The 21,609-nt window shown below is 38.1% G+C and overlaps 1 protein-coding gene across 4 annotated transcripts in view; it reads left to right on the top strand.

The window, feature by feature from the left end:
* The first annotated feature begins 338 nt into the window (after positions 1-338).
* CSTF3 (cleavage stimulation factor subunit 3) overlaps positions 339-21,609 on the top strand; it is a 78,547-nt gene continuing 57,276 nt past the window's right edge. For 2 of the 4 annotated variants that reach the window (XR_014020446.1, XM_081279978.1), the window contains exons 1-5: positions 339-550; positions 6,345-6,408; positions 18,405-18,442; positions 19,623-19,724; positions 19,847-19,942. Coding sequence is in view for 3 of the 4 variants with exons in the window: in XM_081279978.1 (XP_081136104.1) it covers positions 524-550; positions 6,345-6,408; positions 18,405-18,442; positions 19,623-19,724; positions 19,847-19,942 (327 nt within the window). In the remaining variant the exon portion in view is untranslated. Of the gene's footprint in view, positions 551-6,344; positions 6,409-14,678; positions 14,761-18,404; positions 18,443-19,622; positions 19,725-19,846; positions 19,943-21,609 lie in introns of all 4 variants that reach the window. The other 2 variants (XM_081279979.1, XM_081279980.1) reach the window with 2 other exon arrangements.

Genomic DNA, 21,609 nt, shown 5'->3' with positions numbered 1-21,609 from the left:
AGAAACTACAAAAAGCCTAAAAACCTTAGCATTGCTCCCTAAGATGGTTGGTTTGCCTGAATTCAATTGATTTGCAGTCAGGCGTCCACAGTGAGGAAGAGGGCTTTACCACTTAATAATTTCCAAGAAGCGCGCGAGCTTCCACGCCAATAGCTTCCCGCTTGTCAGCCGGTCTCAGCCAGTTCCGCAACAGCCTCACCAGTCTAGGACCGTGACGTTAGCTCACGCACTGGCACCGCCCCCAGAGAGCTGTCTTGAGTCTGCGCGCCTAGAATAACTGGCGAGTGGAGGCTTAGCCCCGCCCTCTGTCCCCGGAAGTTAATAGGAAGCCACACCCCCTTCTCCGCCGGCAGGGGCGCAGCCATTTTAATTCATATCTGAGTGGGCGGTGGCGATTCGTGTTGGCGGTCTGACTCCGCTGGGCAGGGGCTTACTTTGCTGGTTTGGGGGTTGTTTTTAGTTTAATTTTTCTTTTCTAGCTTCCCATCGTCGGCCAGTGCGCACGCTGTAATCATCTGAGGCCATGTCAGGAGACGGAGCCACGGAGCAGGTGAGGAAGGAGATTGCGGGGCCTCGTGGCGACCTCTTCTCACCACGAGTCTGTTCGTCCGAGTACTCCAGCCATGTTCGTAGTTAGTGAACCCGAGGGTCCCTGTACTGAAGAATGGTGGGAAAGGGGAACATGATCTAGATTTAATTTTTTTTTTATTGCTTTTCTGTCTTCAGCGTTAAAACGAATAAATGTTGAACTTAGACAATAGCTGGGAGGCTGCTTCGTCTTAGATTCATGGAAATGCTCCTGTTGGGATGTTTTTTTTTTTGGTATCATTTTGGTGTTCACCTGATGAGGAATTGGTTATGTTAATATGTATCTGCTGTTTCAAAAACTTGACAATGTTTCCTTCGCGTCCGCCCTCCTCCACAATGCACGCTACGCAGAAATAGGTTACTAGTTTGAGAATAAAAAATTTTGAGATGAAACTAATCCGGAAAAATCCTTGAGTGAGTGAGTGATACAAGAAGCAGCCTAGAAGTACAGCATGGTTATGCTGAGGTTTGGGGAGTTCTGTGGCTTTCCTCACTTTTCTCCCTTTTAGCCACATTTCATTTTCGTTTTTGCGGCTACACCGACGTTGCAGAATTTGATAAATCTAAAACGGGATATCTTTTTTGTTTTTGTTGTTATTGTAAACAAAAGCGTCTGTTTTAGTAGTAGATATGAGTGACATTTAGATATTTTAAAATTTACCTTCTTAATTAAGTGGCTTGCTCTTTATGTTCTGAATTTTGTAGACTAGCTTTACCTTTTCGTGTGAAAAGGAAACTAATTTTTATGAAAGAGGTCATTAAATGTGCTTTTCGATGTAAGGTCTGGTATGTTTAGATATTTATTTTTTGATATTAGTCTTGGTGGAACAGATAGTTTTTAAAATGGAGGATAGCTTACAAAGTCTTTTTCTTGCAATTTTCCATTGCCATAGCAACAAAATACACTTAGTTCTCAGTTTATAACGTGGAAGCCTTTATTGGAGTTTGACAGGTGAGGTTAAATAGGTCTGTTACTTACTGTATAGATTGGGTAACTATAAATTTTCATTTGTTGGGAAAGTTGGGCTTTTGCTTCAGGACTGTTTTCAATATGGAAATCTTTACAGTATTTACATTTTAGTGATAATTAGGATGTCCACGAATGTAAAATCTTTAAATTATATCCAAATTTTTAAGGCCTAGTGTGGTGGCATGCGTCTTTAATCCCAGTGACTGGGGAGACTGAGGTAGGAGGATCTCAAGTTGAGGCCAGCCTCAACAATTTAGTGGGACTGGCTCAAAATAAAAAAGGAACCAGGGATGTGGCTCTGGAGTTAAGTATCTTCCATTCAATCCCAGTACCCCCCAAAAAAAGAAAAAAACCTGTTTATTTCATGCATCATTTTGTGGACTGGTGTTTTGCATCGGGTATTGAGGTATCATTGCATGCTTTGAAATTCATTGGTTTTTGTTTTGGTTTTGGTTTTTCGTTTTTTTCCTTACCTAGTGTTAAACCCAGGGACGCTTGATCACTGAGCCACATTCCCCAGCCCTTTTTGTATTTTAGTTAAGAGACAGGGTCTCACTGAGTTGCCTAGGGCCTTAGTTGCTGAGGCTGGCTTTGAATTTGGCAATCCTCTTGCCTCACCCTCCCCAGCTGCTGGGATTATAGGCTGCTGAGATTAAAGGTGTGTGCCAGGATTTGCTTGTTAATTCTTAAATTTGCCTAAAATTGTTAAGAAATGTTGTCATGACCTTGAATATTTTAGAACTTTTTTGTACTGGGTGTTGAACCCTGGGTGTTGTACTTTATGCTTGAGCAACATCCCAGTCCTTTTTATTTTGAGGCAGTGTTGCTAAACTGCCGAGGCTGGCCTTGAATTTGTGATCCTCTTTCATCTGCCTCCTGAGTTACTGGGATTACTAGGGTGTGTCAGTGTACCTGGAGGAGGACTGTGGTGTGTGTGTGTGTGTGTGTGTGTGTGTGTGTGTGTTTTAAATAGTTATAGATTAACACAATACCTTTTTAAAAAATTTTATGTGGTGCTGAGGCTTGAATCCAGTGCCTTACACGTGCTAGACATGTGCTGTACCACTGAGCCACAATCCTAGCCCGAACTGTGATGTTTTAATGGGGGTAAATGGTGATGAAAATTTATACACAACCCCGATTTTATCATGAAACGTTTAAAACACAGAACAGTTGAAAGAAAAGTGCCGTGAACACCTACAGTACAATTTGTCACCAAAAACCACCAATCCCTCCTTGCCCCTTTGTTGTTACTAGGAATTGAACCCAGGGGCACTTAACCACTGAGCCACTTCCCCAGCCCTTTTTTAATATTTTATTTAGAAACAGGGTCTCCCTGAATTGCATAGGACCTTGCTAAATTGCTGAGGCCAGCTTTGAACTTGATCCTCCTGATTTAGCTTCCTGAGCCCCTGGGATTACAGGCATGTGCCACCATGCCCAGCGGCCCCCCCCCCACACACACACACACGGGGATTGAACCCAGGAGAACTTTACCCCTGGGCTATATCCCTAGCCCTTTGTGTTTTTTATTTTTAAACAGGGGTCTCAACCAAGTTTTGGAGACTGGGCTGGAACTTGCAGTTCTTTCTTAACCTCATGAGTTGCTGGGATTACACACATGCCACCACCATGCCTGGCCAAAAAAAAATTTTTTTTTTAAATAAATTCTGTTCTGTGTCAACTTTCTGCTTTATACTTTTATGTAAAGAAGAGATGCTTCTTTCTTCTTTTCTCCTATTATATGTACTAGGAATTGAACCCGGAGCTGTTTGCCACTGAGCTATGTTCCCAATCCTTTTATTTTTAAATTTTGACACAGGGACTCATTATGTTGCTTAGGTCCCTCTAAATTGCTCAGGCTGGTCTCTAATCTGAGCCTCCTGCTTCAGCCTCCTGGGATTACAGGTGTGCACCACCATGCCTTGCAAAGATTTTATGTAATCTTTTAATGTAAATATTTTTTTCGCTGGCACAGTGGCCCATGCCTGTAATACTAGCTGCTCCAGAGGATTAGGCAGGAGGATCAAAAGTTCAAAGCCAGCCTCAGCAAAAGCAAGGCACTAAACAACTCAGTGAGACTCTGTCTCTAAATAAAATACAAAATAGAGCAGAGGATGTGGCTTAGTGGTTGAATTTCCCTGAGTTCAATCCCTGGTACCCCCCTCAAAAAGTTTTTTTGTGAGTGTGATGCTGGAAATTGAAACTAGGGTCCTCCTGTCCCCTGCCCTCCCTACTGGGAATTGAACTTGAGTGCTGTACTGCATATATAGAACTACATCCCCAGCTGTTCTTCATTTTCAGACAGGGTCTGGCTAAGTGTGCCTAGGCTGGCCTGGAACTTGCTATTCTCCTGCCTCAGCCTCCCAAGTAGCTCCCAATTACATACCTGGAGTAGCTGATCTACCTACCTTTCTTTCTTTCTTTCTTTTTCTCTTTCTCTCCTTCTAGTTGTAGATGGACAGCATGCCTTTATTTTGTGTGTGTGTGTGTGTGTGTGTGTGTGTGTGTGTTTTAAATGTGGTGCTGAGGAAATGAACCAAGCTATAGCCCCAGCCCCTGGAGTGGCTCATCTTCATATCATACTTTCACTTGCTCTCATATCCATTAATAGACTGAAGCAAATACCAGATATTATACAATTCAGTTTTAATTGAGATGGTAATTAAATGATTTGTAAAGAAAGAAGAATGATGGGGCTGGGGATGTGGCTCAAGCGGTAGCGCGCTCACCTGGTGTGCATGCGGCCCGGGTTCGATCCTCAGCACCACACACAAACAAAGATGTTGTGTCCGCCGATAACTGAAAAATAAATATTGAAATTCTCTCTCTCTCCTCTCTCTCTCTCTTTAAAAAAAAAAAAAAAAGAAGAATGAACTGTACCTTGCTCTCTATATACAGTGATCATTGAAAGTCAGTAGAAAGAGTGCCTAAAATGACCTGAATCAGATCATTTAAAAAAGACTATAAACAAGATTAAAGAATAATAAGAATAAAACCAAATTATTTAGAATCATGGATTTGTTTTGGAAAGATTACAGGGGATGGATTGGTGGAGAAAGATCCCACAAGATAACAGGTGTAGACTTCTTTTAGCCTTTCAGTTGGCATGGAAGCTCTCAAGTTTGTAGAGTAGACCCGATAATACCTTGATTTATTAATAAAAAATATGAAGTTAGTCCTGTACTATGGTGCCTTACCCATTATCCAGGCTACTTGGAAAACAGACTGGAAGATAAGTTTGAGGCCAGCCTGGGCAACTTAGGGAGACCCTTGGGAAAAAAGAGGGGTAAGATATAGCTTGGTGATAGAGTACCCTTGGGTTCTAGCCTTAGTACCTGTCCCCCAAATATTATGATTTTGTGATTTGTGGCCTTTGAAAGATAGCAGTGATTATTGAGAAGCAAAATTATTGCTAATGTTTATTTTTTTAAATTCTTGTGAAGGAATTCAGTTTTGCTTTACTGTTTAAGGAAATTCTGGAGCTCCTTGTTTACTATATCCAGTCCTGTGCCCTTCCTCCCATACTGTCACCACAACAGTTTACTTTTTTGCCAGTTTAATGATGATAAAGCTAAGTGAATGTGGGTCTCTCCTCCCCGCAACATCTGATTCTTTTTGGAATTACAGCTATATTTTTATTTCATATGTGTTTTTACTGCTTGGTACAATTTGATCTCATTCTTCCTTCATTTAACCTTGTGCACTACTCCAGCAGCATATAATAGGCCGTTATTTCCCCATCTGTTCCAAGCTTCTTGAGTTGAAGGAACTGCCTTCTTCAGCTTTATGTTAAAAACCTACAAAGTACTATTTTTTTTAAAAAACACAATACCTTTGTTTTATTTGCTTTTTTTTTTTTTTTGTGGTGCTGAGGATATAACCCAGCACCTTGCATGTGCTAGGTGAGCATGTTACCGCTGGGCCACAACCCCAGCCCTACAAAATACTATTTTGAGTCTTATATGATTCAGTGAGTGGATTGATTTTTGCATATAGGAACTACTGGGATGACAGGTGTATAGCTAATTTATACAAAGTTTAGTATTTGGGGCATACAAGTGGATTATTTTAAAGATGGCTCGGATAAGAGGAAGAAAAGAACTTTTGTTTGGACAAGTCCATTTATCTGAACCTTTAAGCCTCTCAAATTGTGTTTCCACACTCTTCAGGAAAGACTACTTTAACTAACCCTTTCTCCTGGTGCTGATGCTTGAACCCAGGGCCTGATACCTGCTAGGCAAGGGCTCTATCACTTAGACACATCCCCAGTCCTGTATTTCACTTTTTAAAAAATGTCTTTTCTAACCAGATATAGTGGCCTTTGCCCATAATACCAGCAACCCAGGAGAAGTATAAATTGGAGGCCAGTCTCAACAACTTAGTGTTTTCCTATTAGTGAAAAATAGGTTTGGGAAGATACAAAAAAAAAAAAAATATGAAAAATGTGTTCTGCAGTGTACTTATTAATGAGGAATGAAACCAGCAACCTTGTTTTTGTTGAGTAACCATTTGAAGTTAAGGAAATATATGTGGGGTTAGGAAGAGGTAGAAGAGCCATTGTGTGTGTTGTACAATGTGTTCTTGGGTTGAATTATTTTTTAATCTGTCTAGTAAAAATTTCTGTAATAGCCTTTTCTTCTTTCCCTTCTTGTATTTTAATGATTTTTACTTGAACATATTTCTGGTGTTTTTTTGTGTTGGAGTGGTGATACTGGGAATTGAACCTAGGGATGCTTACCCATAAGCCACATACCCAGCTCTTTTTATTTTTATTTTGATATAGGGTCTCGTGAAGTTGCTGAGGCTGGCTTTGAACTTGGAATCCTCCTGTGTCTCTGAGATTACAGGCATGTGCCACTGTGCCTGGCTTACTCTAACAGTTTTGAGTGGGCAAATTAACTTCAACTTTATTGTATTTCTTTTACTCTTTGGAAAGGCTTTCTTATTCATTGTGGTGGTGGGATCAAACCATGTGCTCTATCACTGAGCTATATCTCCAACTCCAGATCTTACTATTTCTTAGGGTTAACGGACATTAGAAGATAGTGTATGTGGCAGTGATTTTTATCCTCAGTATAGTTAATCTGTGCTTAGTATTGGTTTTTCTTAGAGTTACAACAGAAAGGAACTGTTAGGAGTGATTGTGTTCTTCAACATAGATTGTATCTGGGGACACAGGGATTATTAGAAGGCAAAGTCTGTACTTGGCTGTTTGTACTCATTAGTTGGGCAGTTGCCAAAAGAGTCATAGTTTTAAGCTTTTCTACCATATTTCTAAATGTATATGTCTTTTGAAGATCTAATTGTGAATTTTGAGTTATTTTATTTTGTTTTGTTGGATAGCTGGTAATGGTGTGAAAATTGATCTGAAAGGGATTTGAAGTCTGATGGTGTGGTACACCTGAAGTCCCAGCTATGTAGGAGGCTGAGCAGGAGAGGAGGATCACAGGTTCCAGAATAGCCTGGGCAACTTAGGGAGAACGTGTCTCAAAAAAAGTGGTGGGACTAATATACATTAAATATTGAATAAAATGAGAAGCGCAAGACTATGCCTTAATTGATGTTTTTCTATTGTTTAACTTGGTTTATTTTTAAGATGATGACTATACACTGTTATAATCATTAACAAAATATCTTGGCTACTCTTGATTGAAAGAGCCTGGTCTTCCAAATACCAAAAAGGTCAAGATTTTTATTTATATATTTTGTTGTTATTTTGTGGTGCTGGAGATAGAACACAGGGCCTTGTATACCTCATGCTATATCACCAAATTATAGCCTCAGCACTTATATGTATATTGTAGCCATTTGTTTCTTAGGGGATGAATAAGCAAATTTAATAAGCTATGCAATAAGTGTAGTTTATTTTAAAAGTTTTTTAATTGTTTGCATGTGTAGAATTTTAGTCTTTGGAAGGATTGAAGAGTTCATAATACAGGATATATGTTCAGTTTTGTTCCCCAAAACTCAATAGTAGAGTTCAGTTGCATTGATAAAGGAACACAGAACTAAGCTGGCTTCTAGTCCTTACCACCAGTCATATAAAATACTTTATTCTCTGGGCATGTGAGTTGGCTTAATTAAGTTACTATTCTTAGAGTCTTACAGAGTGCTACTCTGGTCTACTTCTAATTTTGAAAAACAAAAAGTTAACTACAGAGAAACTTAGGACTTTCAAATATATATTATATGCAGTTTTTAATATTGTAGCCAAAATTTGTTAGAATGACTGGAATCTGGTGTCACTGTATTTTTAATGGTATGTGACGTTTTGCAAACATGTATTACAGAACAGATTATATAATAGTCATTCTGGTTAATGATGGCTGTTTCCTAATTTTGTCATGTGGATATCATGGTGTTCATACAAACCTAGATGTTAGGACCCATGGCTCTGGAGGATGTGTATGTGTGGTAGTCTATTTCCCTGTTCTAATGCCGTAATGAACAAAACAACACAAGATTAAATCAAGCACCAGAGAAAGTGATGCAATCAGGACCTCTGAAGAGTTGTGAAGGGTGTAGCTTAGTGGTCAAGTGTTTGCCTGGCATGTCCAAGACTCTGGGTTCCATCCATAGCACTGCAAAATAATGATAATAATAGTAATACATGAAATATATGAGATGGTTGCTGTTCTTACAGGGCATACTGTTTTATAGTAAACTTTTTAAAATAGTATATACTAAGATGATGACTATACACTGTTATAATCATTAACAAATGATACATACAACAACAACATAGCTGTTTATTTTCATTATTGAGTATTATATACAGTAAGTAATTGTATGTGCCATACTTTTATATGACTGGTGATGCAGTAGATTTGTTTGCAGCAGCATAAACACATGAGTAATCTTTTGTATGTTAAGATGGCAAAGATCACTAGGTTATATTGTAATGGAGTTTTCCAGCTCCATTATAATCTATTGGAGCCATCATAGTATATGACATTGAGACCCTGTGTCAAAAAAAAAAAAAGGGCTGGAGATGTAGCCCAGTGGTAAAATGCCCCTGGGTTCAATTCCTAGTACCAAAAATATTAACAAAATGCATATTTGATATAAGTAGAAAAAAAACCAGATTGTTTGAGAATAGTATTTTACTGACAACCTCCCACAGCTCTATTTAGATACCGAGGAAAATACTCATTACAAAACCAGGGTTGAGGCTGATCTGCTTATTTAGTTGCTGATGGTCAAGAGTCCTTTAACCTACTATCTCATCCCCCCTAACCCAATACCTTTTTTTTTTTTTTTTTAATGGCAGTACTGGGGATTGAACCCAGAGGCTCTCTACCACTGCACCACATCCCCACCACTTTTTATGTTTTTAATTTTTTTTCCCCCAGCACCAGGGAGTGAATCCAGGGACACTAAGCTACATCCCCAAACTTTTTTTTTTTTGGTACAGGAGATTGAACTCAGGGGCACTCAACCACTGAGCCACATCCTCAGCCCTTTTTCATATTTTATTTTGAGACAAGATCTCACTGAGTTGCGTAGGGGCTCCCTAAGTTGCTAAGGCTGGCTTTGAACTCGCAATCCTCCTGCTTCAGCTTCCGGAGTTGCTGGAATTACAGGCGGGTGCCACCACACCTGGCATCCCCAACTTTTTGAGACACAGTCTTGCTAAATTTCCGAGGCAGGTTTAGAACTTGGAATCCTCCTGCTTCCGTCTCCCCATTATCTGGGATTATAGAGGTGTGCCAGTGCACCCAAGTATCCCCCCTCTTTTATGTGTATGACATGTATTAAGATGATCTCTCTTTTAATTCAGTTTGAGCCTAGCATAATACCCCGTTCCTCAAAATTTTATTTGGAGCAAAGACTTAGTCCGTTTTACATCTGTAATAATAGGAAGAAGAAATTATATCATCATGTTTTTGGGTTTTTGGTCCCTTTCAGTTTAAACCCAGGGCCTTATGTATGCTAGCCAAGCTCTCTACTACTGAGCTATACCCTTACCTCTATATAGTTCTTTTTTAAAAAAAAAAAAATTATTTTTTTAGTTGTAGTTGGACAGAATACCTTCATTTCACTTATTTATTTTTATGTGGTGCTGAGGATCGAACCCAGGGTCTCGAATGTGCGAGGCGAGTGCTCTACTGTTGAGCCACAAACCCAGCCCCTCTATATAGTTCTTCTAATCATGTTGTTTGTCACCTCTCCACACCCTACCCTCCCATAGCCCTGGTAAAAGTTAAGAGCTAATATAGAAAGTGATTTTGAGTTTCAAGAAAGTATAATTCATGGAGTTTTCCCAAGAATGTTATCTTAACTGAGTTTTCTTAACTGTTATCCACTGTTAAGAAAAGACTATTAAAAAGTTATCCCGTTCTCCAATTATGTTACGGCGAGACTGAATTTTCTTAATATACTCATCCAAACCAGTATATTGTAGCAGATTGAAAGCAGAAGCAGAATATTCATAGGTAGACTTTTAAAAGGTCGCAAAAATGTAAAAGGAGTTCAGTGGTAGAGCACTTGCCTAGTATGCTCAAGGTCCTGGGTTTGATTCCCAAATACTGCAAAAAAGAAAAAAAAAAGGATAAAAACAAAAACAGTACCATTCATTGTTTCTGTTTTGTTTTTAGAAAATGTATTTTCATAAAATGTTATTTATATTGACTTGAAGATGTTTATTTTCTTATACTGGGCCTTTTTCAATGCTTTTCACATTGATTAAACCCAGGGGTACTTTTCCACTGAGCTACATTCCGCCTCCTTTTTTAGTTTTTGACACAGGTTCTTGCTAAGTTGCCCAGGCTAACTTTGAACCGCCCCAGTCTATGTTTACAGATGTATTCTGCTGTATCCAGTAGTTTCTCAGTTTTTGAGAGTATAATTTTTTTTTTTTGAGAGTATAATTTTTTAATAAAAAGTTTTGAGAATTATTGAATGGTGCTTGATGCCTGTAAAGACAAAGTCATTAGTTCTATTTCTGTATGAGTTACTTAACTTCATACAAAAAGTTAAACGTGAAAAGTGACAAGGGAGCCCACAGAATGGGAGAAAATTTTTGGAAACCATGCCTGATAAGGGACTTGTATCTAAAAAGTGGGCCGGGGCCGGGGCTGGGGCTCAGTAACAGCACTTGCCTAGCTTGTGTGAGGCACTGGGTTCTATCCTTAGCACCGCATACAGAAATAAATTTAAAAAGCCATGTTGTCCATGTACAACTACAAAAAAAAAAAATCAGTCATAAAAGATAACCCAATTAAAAAATGGGCTGTGGGACTGAATAAAGATTTCTCCCCAAGATTTGTGCAGACTGCCAATAAGCAATATGAGAGACTGCTTTTGACCTTTTAAATTTTTTTTTTTGTAGTTGTAGATGGACAGTATGCCTTTATTTTATGTGTTTTCATGATGCATTAAGGACAGAATCCAGTGCCTCACATTTGCTAGGCAAGCATTCTGCAACTGAGCTATAGCCCCGCCCAAGATGCCTGACCTCTTTAGCCATTAAAGAAATGTAAGTCAAAACCACAGTTAGATACCCTTTCATACCCACTAGTATGGCTGTAATCAGAAAGACAGATAATGACAAATGTTGGGGATGTGGAGAAACTGGAACTCTCACACACTGCTGGTATTAATGTAAAATGGTTCACAAGAGAACCTGGGCCTTTTTCAATGCTTTTCACATTGGAAAGCAGTCTGGTGATTCCTCAGTGTTAGAGTTACTACATGACTTTAATAAAATGCAGGCTATCCCATATAATAGAATATTATTCAGCAATAAAAAGAAAAATATTTTATATAAGCTTAAACACAAATCTTGAAAACATGCTAATTGAAAGCCAGAAATCAAAATCCACATATTGTATGTTTTCCATTTATGTGAAATAATTGGCAGTTTTCTAGAGAAAAAGTAGATTGGTGGTAGCTTGGTGCTGGAGGATTGGAGGGAAATGGGAGTGGCCGCTAGTAGATGTAGATTTCTTTGGGGGGTGATAATTTTTTTTTAATTTGTAATGTTGCACAACTTAATATATTCATAAAGCCATCACTGAATTGTTTATTTCAAATGGGTAAATTGTATATTATCAGTCACTGCTTAACAAAGTCATTAAAATGGAAAGTTAAAAGGTTAAATATATACTTACACTATCTCCCAACTTTTAATCAGTTATATACATGTTATTTTTCACAGAGAAGTTAAATTAGAAAATTAAGTAATTGATAATGTATATGCTTTGAGAACAACTCTAAATTTTGTTCTACTCACTTGATGTGGAGCTTCATTCTTCTTTAATATTCCTTGAAGAGTTATGTTGGAATTATAAATTATTCCAAAGACAAAAACGCTGTATTTTGATAGTTTCTTTTGGTAGAAAGATGGCATAGAAGCCTGGGACAGCTGCTGGCTGGTGTTTTTTTCCCCCCTTCTCTTCAGCTGTTCTTTTGGCTGTACTAAACAGTCATGACTTTAGTCCGTTACAAATGGGCATTGGAAACTTGACTGATAGGAATGCTTTTGCAGCAGAGTCAGGATGTAGTACAATTTTTTTTTCTCCCCCTGTACTAAGGTTTGAACGGAGGGCCTCTAGCATACAATACAAGTGCTCTGCCACTGAGCTATGTCCCAGTTCATTTATTTATTTATCTGTGTGTACTGAGGATTGAACCCAGGGGTGCTTAACCACTGAGCTACATTCCAGTCCTTTTTGAGACAGGATTTCATTAAATTGCTTAGGGCCTCAAGTTGCTGAAGGCTGGCTCCTGCCTCAACCTCTCAGACTGCTAGGATTATAGTCATGCATCACCATGCCCGGCTTATTTTTATTTTTGAGATAAGTTGGCCAGTCTGGGCTCCCACTTGAAATTTGCCTGCCTCAGTCTCTGAATAGCTGAGATTATAGGCATGTGCTGCTTTGCCTGGTCAGCTTCATTCCTCATGGAGGCCCAAGTTCTGTTGTGGATTCTAGGAAACTGTTCAGTTTTCCTTTGCCCTGTAGCAATATGTCACCAGTCCAGAAGACAGAAATGCCACATTCTCAAACTTGGCTATTCTACTAGTTTCTAACTGTGGCAAAAGGCTTTTTTTTTTTTTCCCCCGGGGGGGGCGGGGCGGTGGAAATTAAATGGAGCCACAGGTTGCAGTGTGTACTCTTTGTTGTTAGGGTAGCATCCATCCATAACGTAGTCAATTGATAATTAACTATATAGATTGTTTTATGAATGTTTGACTAATCATTGACTAGAGAAAATAGAGATGTAATGATACTCCTGATGATCCTCTATGTGCCTGTATATTAGAATATTAGGGGTCCCATGAATTGGGTAGTGGGTAGAGATAAACTTTTTTTTTTTTTTGTACCAGGGATTGAACCCAGGGGTGCTTAACCACAGAACCACATCCCCAGCCCTTTAGGGGTTTTTTTTTTGTTTTGTTTTGTTTTGGGGGGGGGGGGACAGGTTTTATTAAGTTTCTTAGGGCCTTGCTAAATTGCTGAGGGTGGCTTTGAACTTGTGATCATCCTGCATCAGCCTCCCAAGCTACTGGAAGTATAAGTGTGTGCCCACCAGGGGAATAAACTTCTTGCTAATGTCTAATTAAATGGAGCATTTCCTTCCATTATTAATGTGTACCAAAAACCGGAATAGTAGTTTTAGCAGCTTTTGTGACTTAAATATTTGAATATATGACATATTTAAAAGTTTGTTTGCATTCATTGCCATTTTGATATTTTAATAGATATTATTATGTGTAAATTTTGTTTAAAAAAAACATTTCTGTAGCTAATATCAAGTTGGTTTCCTTTGGAATTCCTTAGAATTTGCAGTCCTAGTGGCCCATGCCTATAATCCTAGCTATTCGGGAGACTGAAGCAGGGGGATTGCAAATTCAAGGCTAGTCTCAGAACTTAGACCCTGTCTCAAAATAAAAAAAGAAAAAGGGCTGGGAAAGCTCAGAGATAGTTTGTCTGGTACACATGGGGCCCTGAATTCAGTTCCCAGTATTACAAAAGAAGGGCAGGAAGGAGAGAATTATTTTGTGCCACTTAACATTATTCTGAGAAAGGGATCATAGGCTTTACTAAACTGCAGAAATCTTTTGTGGCACCAAAAATGGTTAGTAATATATAACCATGGTTTTCAATTAGTCTGGACTAGAACCACCTGGAAAGCTTTTAAAAAAAAAACTACATGAATTCTTGGAGGCTCTGGTTTAATTGATCTAGGGTGGAATATGAACATCTTTTAAAATCTCTGTCCCCCAGGTGATTTGAATGTACTTTCAGGGTTGCAGATCACTGACAGAATGGTTTATTTCATAAAGAGTCATGTATACATCTTGCTGTGATCATGCTTGGTCAGATGTTAAAATCTAACTTCCAAGTCTTTTATAAAATATATATTTTGGAGGGCTGGGGTTGTAGCTCAGTGGTAGAGTGCTTGGCTAGCATGTGTGAGGCATAAGGTTCAATCCTCAGCATCACATAAAAATAAATAAGTAAAGGTATTGTGTCCATCTGCAACTAAAAATATATAATATATGTATATAATATACACACATGATACTTTTTTTTTTTCCAACTTGGTGGGTTAATATTAGGCCAAATAGGTTTTTAGCTCCAGAAGAATACCAAAGAGGGGCTGGGGATGTGGCTCAAGCTGGGGATGTGGCTCAAGCTGGGGATGTGGCTCAAGCCTAGCGTGCGTGCGGCCCGGGTTCGATCCTCAGCACCACATACAGACAAAGATGTTGTGTCCGCCAAGAACTAAGAAAAAATAAATAAATGTAAAAAAAAAAAAAAAAAAGAATACCCAAGAACATTGTAAGGTGATTTGTGTGTGTGGTACTTGGTTTGGTTTTGTTATTTTTGGTATTAGGGGTTGAAGCCAGGGCACTCTACCACTGAGCTACATCCCCAGTCCTGTTTTTTATTTTTTGTAACAGAGTTTCACTAATTTGTCCAGGCTGGCCTGAAACTCCTGATCCTCCTGCCTCAGCCTTATGGGTAGCTGAGATTCAGGGATATGTCACTGTACCAAACTACCCTGATTTATTTATTTATTTTCCCTTTCTTTCACTGGGAATAGAATGTAGGGGTGCTTTACCACTGAGCTATATCCTAGCCCTTCTTATTTTTCTATTTTGAGACAGGGTCTCACTAAGTTGCTGAGGCTGTCATTGAACTTGGGGGTCCTTCTGCCTCAGCCTCCTGAGTCACTGGGATTACAGGCATGTACCACTATGCTGGCTGCTGTGGGAGTTTTAAAAACCTGTCATTACAAGACATGGTAGTATGTTGCTGCCTGCCCTGCCTTGCTGTTTGTTTGTTAGCAGGGATTGAATCCAGGGGCACTTAACCACTGAGCCACATCCCCAGTCCCCCCCCCCCCCATTTTTTTATCTGTTATTTTGAGAAAGGGTCTTGCTAAATTGCTTAGAGACTGGGTAAATTGCTGAGGCTGGATTTGAACTTGGGATCCTCCTGCATAAGCTTCCCTGGCTGCTGTGATTAAAGGTGTGCACTACTATGCTGCGTGCCTTGTTATTTTTAGTGACTACAATTTTCTGTTATTTATTTAACTGTCCCTTTCGTACATGGGTATTTAAATTATTTCCAGTTGTGAGCAATTTTTAGCCTATGCATCTGTATACTAACATTTTTATGCACATATGCAATAGGACAATTTGCTAGAAGTGGAATTGAGGACCAAAAATCTTAGTATTCTTTGCCTGTAAAGTGGCTCATGTTATCTAGAATTTTACCTCTCTGAAGCCCTAGATTTAGTGAAGACTCAGGAGAAAACAATCTTGAGCTATTTTCTATACATCAGCAACTTATGAAAACACATTGAACAGACCCGAACATATTGTATTTTTATAGATTTTTAAGATCCTCATTTGCAGGTTTAATGTAAGTCTTGAATTAAGCAGTTTAACCCAGCAATAGCTTAGTTTCCAAAGGCTTTTTCAACCCCTTGTTTTCTCTTTAGTATCTAGTGAGTTTTAGAAATAACCATCAGATATCCAGATTTTGAGAAAAGATACCAGCTGAACCTCAATTTAGAGAAGGCGGGAAAAAAAGCACACAGATCAAAAATTGAATTGTGGGTGATCTGTAAGTTCAAAAAGGCAGAAGAAATCATTGGCAAAAATGAAGACAGTTAGTTATGTTACCCAAAGCGCAGTCCTTGTCACCAGTGCCAGTCCTGTAATGAGGACATAGTTTTGAGTAAAAGGAAAAAGAAGTGTTATTGCTTTGCTTAAAAAAGGAGAAATAACAGCAGACTCCTGTCCCAGAGGCTGATTCTCCTGTTGAATGGTTTTGGTTTTGGTGCTGAATCAGGGTGGGGTGAGGGGCATGACACCATCATATCTAATTTTGATCTGTATTACTACTTGCCCTCTGTCAACTTAAGAATGTCTTTTTAAACTGGGTACAGTGGGGCACACCTCTAATCCCAGCAACTCAGCAATTTAGCAAGGCCTTAAGCACCTTAGTGAAATGCTCTCTCAACATAAAAAGGGCTGGGGATGTTGCTTTTTTTTTTAAAGAGAGGGAGAGAGAATTTTTAATATTAATTATTTATTTATTTTTAGTTCTCGGCGGACACAACATCTTTGTTGGTATGTGGTGCTGAGGATCGAACCCGGGCTGCACGCATGCCAGGCGAGCGCGCTACCGCTTGAGCCACATCCCCAGCCCCGGGATGTTGCTTTGTGATAAAACACCTTTGGGTTCTTTCTTCATACTTTTGCCAGTGCAGGGTTAATTTTAAGATGTTTGATTTCTGTTGTAAGAATTTCATTTGCATTTTTTTTGAATGTTTAAAAATTTAATTATAGCCCTCATGGTGATACATGTCTGTAATCACAACTACTTAGGAAACTGACCCAGAAGGATCAAAAGTTCCAGGACACTTAGGGAGATCTTGTCTCAAAATGAGAAAAGGTCTGGGTATATAACTCACTGGGAGGGCAACTCTGGGTTCTATTCCCAATACCAAAAACAAAAACAAAAAAAAGTTGATTTTAATATGTTTATTCTTTGTACTGTTCATATGCATTGCCCCTGCCCTAGAAGTGCTGGGCATTGAACCTATGGTCTTATGCATGCTAGTCAAGCACTCTTAGAGATACGCCTCTAGCCTCCTTCATCCATTTTCTTTTTGAGTCACTGGTCTCTTTCATTGCAAATTGGACTTTACACCAATAAATTTAGTGCTTTGTCACATGGGTCGGAGATACTAAGTTTGTATTTTGATCTTGATAATTTGCTCATACACAGATACCTAGCATTGCTACTGAGTGATATCCCCAAACCCTTGTTGGTCTATGTTTAAATTTTTGATCTATCTTACTTTGGTAGAAAAGGTAAATAGAAACTTGACTTTGTTTTGATAAAGTAGACATAATTATTCTAACAGTAGATTATATTTATTGAATAGTTCACCATTCTGATATGAAATGCCACCTTTATGACTTGCTGATTTTACATATATTGCTTCTTTTTGAACCACATTGTCCAGTGATTGGCTTGTTACCAACCCATAGTTTTATTTTTTAGGTACTGGTGATTGAACCCAGGGGCACTTTACCACTGAGCTATATCTCCAGCTCTTTTATTTTGAGACAGGGTCTCCTTAAGTCCTTAGGTCCTTGCTAAATTTCGAAGTTGGTCTTGAACTTGCAATCCTCTTGCCTTTACCTTCTGAGTTGCCAGCATGCACTTCTGCACCCGGCAAAACAACATAATTTTAGTTTAAATTGCAGTAGTCTTTTAGAATGTTTTTCATTCTTTTTTTTTAAGAGAGAATTTTCTTTAATATTTATCTTTTAGATTTTGGTGGACACAACATCTTTATTTTATTTTTATGAGGATCGAACCCAGCGCCCTGCGCATGCCAGACGAGCGCGTTACTGCTTGAGCCACATCCCCAGCCCCAAGAATGTTTTTCATTCTAAATAAATGAATTCTTGCCAGTGGTGCAGTTTATTTCAAAGGAGCTTATTTCTTCTAGGTAATCTGTTTCTCTGAACAAATTGTTACATGAAATAATTCTTTAAGAAAGGAAAAGAAAAACGGTGATGGCAATGCTCTCTTTTTTTATCCTCAAATATTATTAATGTATATTACATACTGTGGGTTCAAGAAGTCCTGGAAAAAAAACAATTTTTATCTGGCTTATTTGAGCATCACTTTCTTTTTGGTGGTACACAGAAGTATTCAGAACAAAGAAGTTTTTTATGCCTCAGGTGGTAGCTACTATCTTAAGGTTTTTTTTTTTTGTTTTGTTTTTGTTTTTTGTCCTTTTTTACAGTATTAGGAATTGAATCCACGGCTTCCCTTATACATGCTATGCAAGGTCTGTACCCATTGAACTACATTCCCACCCCCAAAATTAAATCTCTGTAAAAATAAAACCACCTTCAGCTGGGTGTGTGGATGTATGCCTATAATACCAGGTACTCAGGAGCCTGAGGAGGAAGGGTTGCAAGTTCCAGGTCAGGGCTGGGCAACTTGGTGTAACCCTGTCTGAAAATAAAAGTCTCTGTATGTTGTTCAGTGGCGCAGTGCTCCAGGGTTCAGTCATCAGTACGCAAAACAACAAAAGCCATCTTATTAAAGAGTTTGGATAATACTAGAAGGGGAGATAATTTACCTTTATTTCCACTACTTATTACCCAGACATGACTGTGCTTAGCATTTTAGCATGTCTTTTAAATCTCTTTTATTGCAGATTTCTTCATAGTTTTCTTTATGCTTTATATATGTGAATCATTTCTTTCATCAAAATAGAATTTCTGTGTCATGTCATGCTCACATTTTGTGGCTCAGAATGAATATTCTAACTGCAGTATTTCTCATATTTGGTCCAGGGACCCCCCCAGGGGCTTCTAAGATTTTCAGAAGATATGTGAGTGTAAATCATTTCATAAGAAACATAAGATCCAGCTAAGTGCCTTGTTGCATGCCTGTATTCCCAGGGGCTCCTGAGGCAGTAGGATCCAAGTTTAATGCCAGCCTTAGCAACTTTTGATTTTTGTCTCAAAATAAAAATGGTAGGGAATGTGGCTCAGAGGTTGAGCACCCTGGATTCAATCCTTGGTACCACAAAAAGAAAAGAATCTAAGACACATACCAGTAAATCAGTTTACTTGAGAGGTTGAGGCAGGAGGATCTGTTGAGCCCAGAAGGTCTAGACCTGCCTGGATAATATAGAAAGACCCCCATCTCAAACAAAAAAGGACATCTAAGACATTCTCTTAATGAGTGTACAGTGGAAGTTTTCAGCATCTATATAACATGGTATGACAGCAGATTGAATGCAGAAGCAGATGAGAAAAATTCAACTGCCTTAAAAATTTTTTTTCAAAGGGCTGAGGATTTAGCTCAGTTTGGTAGAGTTCTTGCCTCGCACGCATAAGGCCCTGGATTTAATCCCCAGCACCATACATGCACACAAAAGTCAGAGAATATTTGCAAATATGGAAAACAAAGCTATTTTTCTGAGTTTTTTTTTTCTCCCCTCTTCTTGTACTGGGGATTGAACCCAAGGGTGCTTTACCACTGAGCTACCATCCCTAGCCCCTTTTCTTTCTTTTTATTTATTTATTTTACTTATTTTTAGGTAGGGTCTTACTGAGTTGCTTAGTGCCTTGCTATGTTGCCAAGTCTGGCTTGGAACTTTTGACCCACCTGCTTCAGCCTTCCAAGTCACTGGGATTATAGGCATGTTCCACCATGCCTGGCTTCTGACTGAATTTAAGAGTATAGGGGTCCTACGACCATAAAGTTTGAGACTGTGATGATATGCTATTTAACATAAAATGATATTAAAGGTAAAATATCATAATTAAATAAAAAACAGTGATCACTTGATTTCATTCTTTTTATGCATGTGACTTCTGATTATGTATACAGTACACATAGATTTTTTTTATGTAAAATGCAGTTCTCTTTTGTAAGAGGACATTTTAATGCTTTGTGACATTGCTTCTAGAGACTGGCATGTTCTGTGTTGTTCTTGAATTAAGTTGGGCATGAGATTTTTATAAACAATAACTTTAGTTTGTTATTTATTTTTTTTTCCTCAGGCAGCTGAGTATGTCCCAGAGAAGGTGAAGAAAGCGGAAAAGAAATTAGAAGAGAATCCATATGACCTTGATGCTTGGAGCATTCTCATTCGAGAGGCACAGGTTTAGTGATATAGGATTACATTTCCTTCTCTATGGGTCCAATCACACTACTTGGTTCTGCAGTAAATAATATTTTCATAATCCTAACATTGTAAATGCTGTTTATTGGTTTTCAATTTTAGAATCAACCTATAGACAAAGCACGGAAGACTTATGAACGCCTTGTTGCCCAGTTCCCAAGTTCTGGCAGATTCTGGAAACTGTACATTGAAGCAGAGGTTAATATTTTATTTTATTTTTTCATATATAGCATCTGATGGGAATTGCAGCATACACAGTAGATAGGAAACAAGTTAGGAACATAGCACAAATAGGACAAGGAGGATTTAAATGTCTCGTGCCTTTATTTTGTAAAATAGGTATGAAGGAATAATTAAAATGAATTTTTGAAATTTGGGTCTTTGACAAGCTGATGATTGTTGCATTTTGGAGTTGCAACAACATTAAAACAGTTTCAATGGTATTGGAGTGCTTTAGCCTTTTATTTACTTGTCATGTGTCAATTTATTGCCTCCTGTGTCATTTATTTAGAACTCATTTTTCTTTTTATTTCTACTTACAAACTAATATGAATGTGGGATTATATGAATATATAGAAATGTTAACTTAGTTTCATAGTCTTTTGAGTGTCTGGTGAAATGAAAGAAACATAAGAGAAGAATGATATCAAGTTTTAATTTTGTGAAAATGCATGGTTTGTCTTTGTAAGCACTCATTTTTAAGATGAAGTTTACATTATGCAGGAATAAGCTAATGTAACTCAAATTTTTTAATCATAATTTTCCTGATGATACTTTGATTTTTGTTTTTCTTGTGTTTTTTTTTTTTTTGTTTTGTTTTGTTTTTTTAATAATCTGTCTTGAAATTTGAAGCCAGGAATGTTTACTTTAAAGAATAAGGATCCCATTCTTAATTAATGTGTCTAACAGCACCAAGAAATCATTTTCAGGTATAAATTAATAGGATGGAATGGTGAAATGCGAATAATTGATATCCACATTTAGCTGAAAATGATAACCATTTCTTTTTATAACTCCTTTATAAGACTTTAAGCAGTGCTTTTATTTTTAATGTTAACTTTGTAATATAAATTCTCAATGTAGTTAAGTACACTGCAGCCTCAACATTTTTCACTGTAGCTGAAATTTTATATTATGTGGGTCTATTTAGACCTTGTTAAAGGACCTCAGCCATCAGCAGTATTGAACAGAGTTCAGCACAACACAGAGTCACCTGTGATGTGTCTTCACAATGGACCCAACCAACAGTAGAGTTAAATAGAGGCTACAGTGTACTCACTAAATTTGTGCTATAATTTAGATTGTATTACTTTGTGGGAGGGAAGTTACGGACCATAGCAAGAACATCGTGTGTGTTTTATTTTTGTGTGTGAGGTTGTGTATATGGTCTGTGTGTTTGTATGTGTGAATGCGATTGTGCCTTATGTGGAGTCTGGTAGTTTTGATCCATATGCTTAAATTTTCATCCCTATTCTCTGGACCATTTCTTTCCTTCTATATTTTAATCGCCAGAGTAGGCAGGCATGAAACTCAATTGAGTGTGAAGCCAGTGCTGCTTTGTATTAAAGCAAGGAACCTGGATCACCTGCACCTGGTCTACATTCTAGTCTGACTTTACAGACATATTAGCTTATATTTAAATTTATCAGAAATGAACATAATATATAATCTTTTTTGTGTCTTAAAGTAATAATTTGAGTCTTCTCCAGCATTTAGACATTATCAATGCATTTTATTATAGCATAAGCTAAATTGAAATTGGCAGATACTACTGCATTCTGTAATTATGAATACCATGAGTGATATAAAAACTGCATTCTTTAAAAAAAAAATCTGAAAAAGAACATATGCTATTCCCAGGGGCT

This window comes from Spermophilus citellus (genome assembly GCF_964194105.1).
Source record: "Spermophilus citellus genome assembly, chromosome: 2".
Classification (NCBI taxonomy): domain Eukaryota; kingdom Metazoa; phylum Chordata; class Mammalia; order Rodentia; family Sciuridae; genus Spermophilus; species Spermophilus citellus.
Note: the sequence above shows the minus strand (reverse complement) of the source record. Positions and strands in the feature narration are given on the sequence as shown.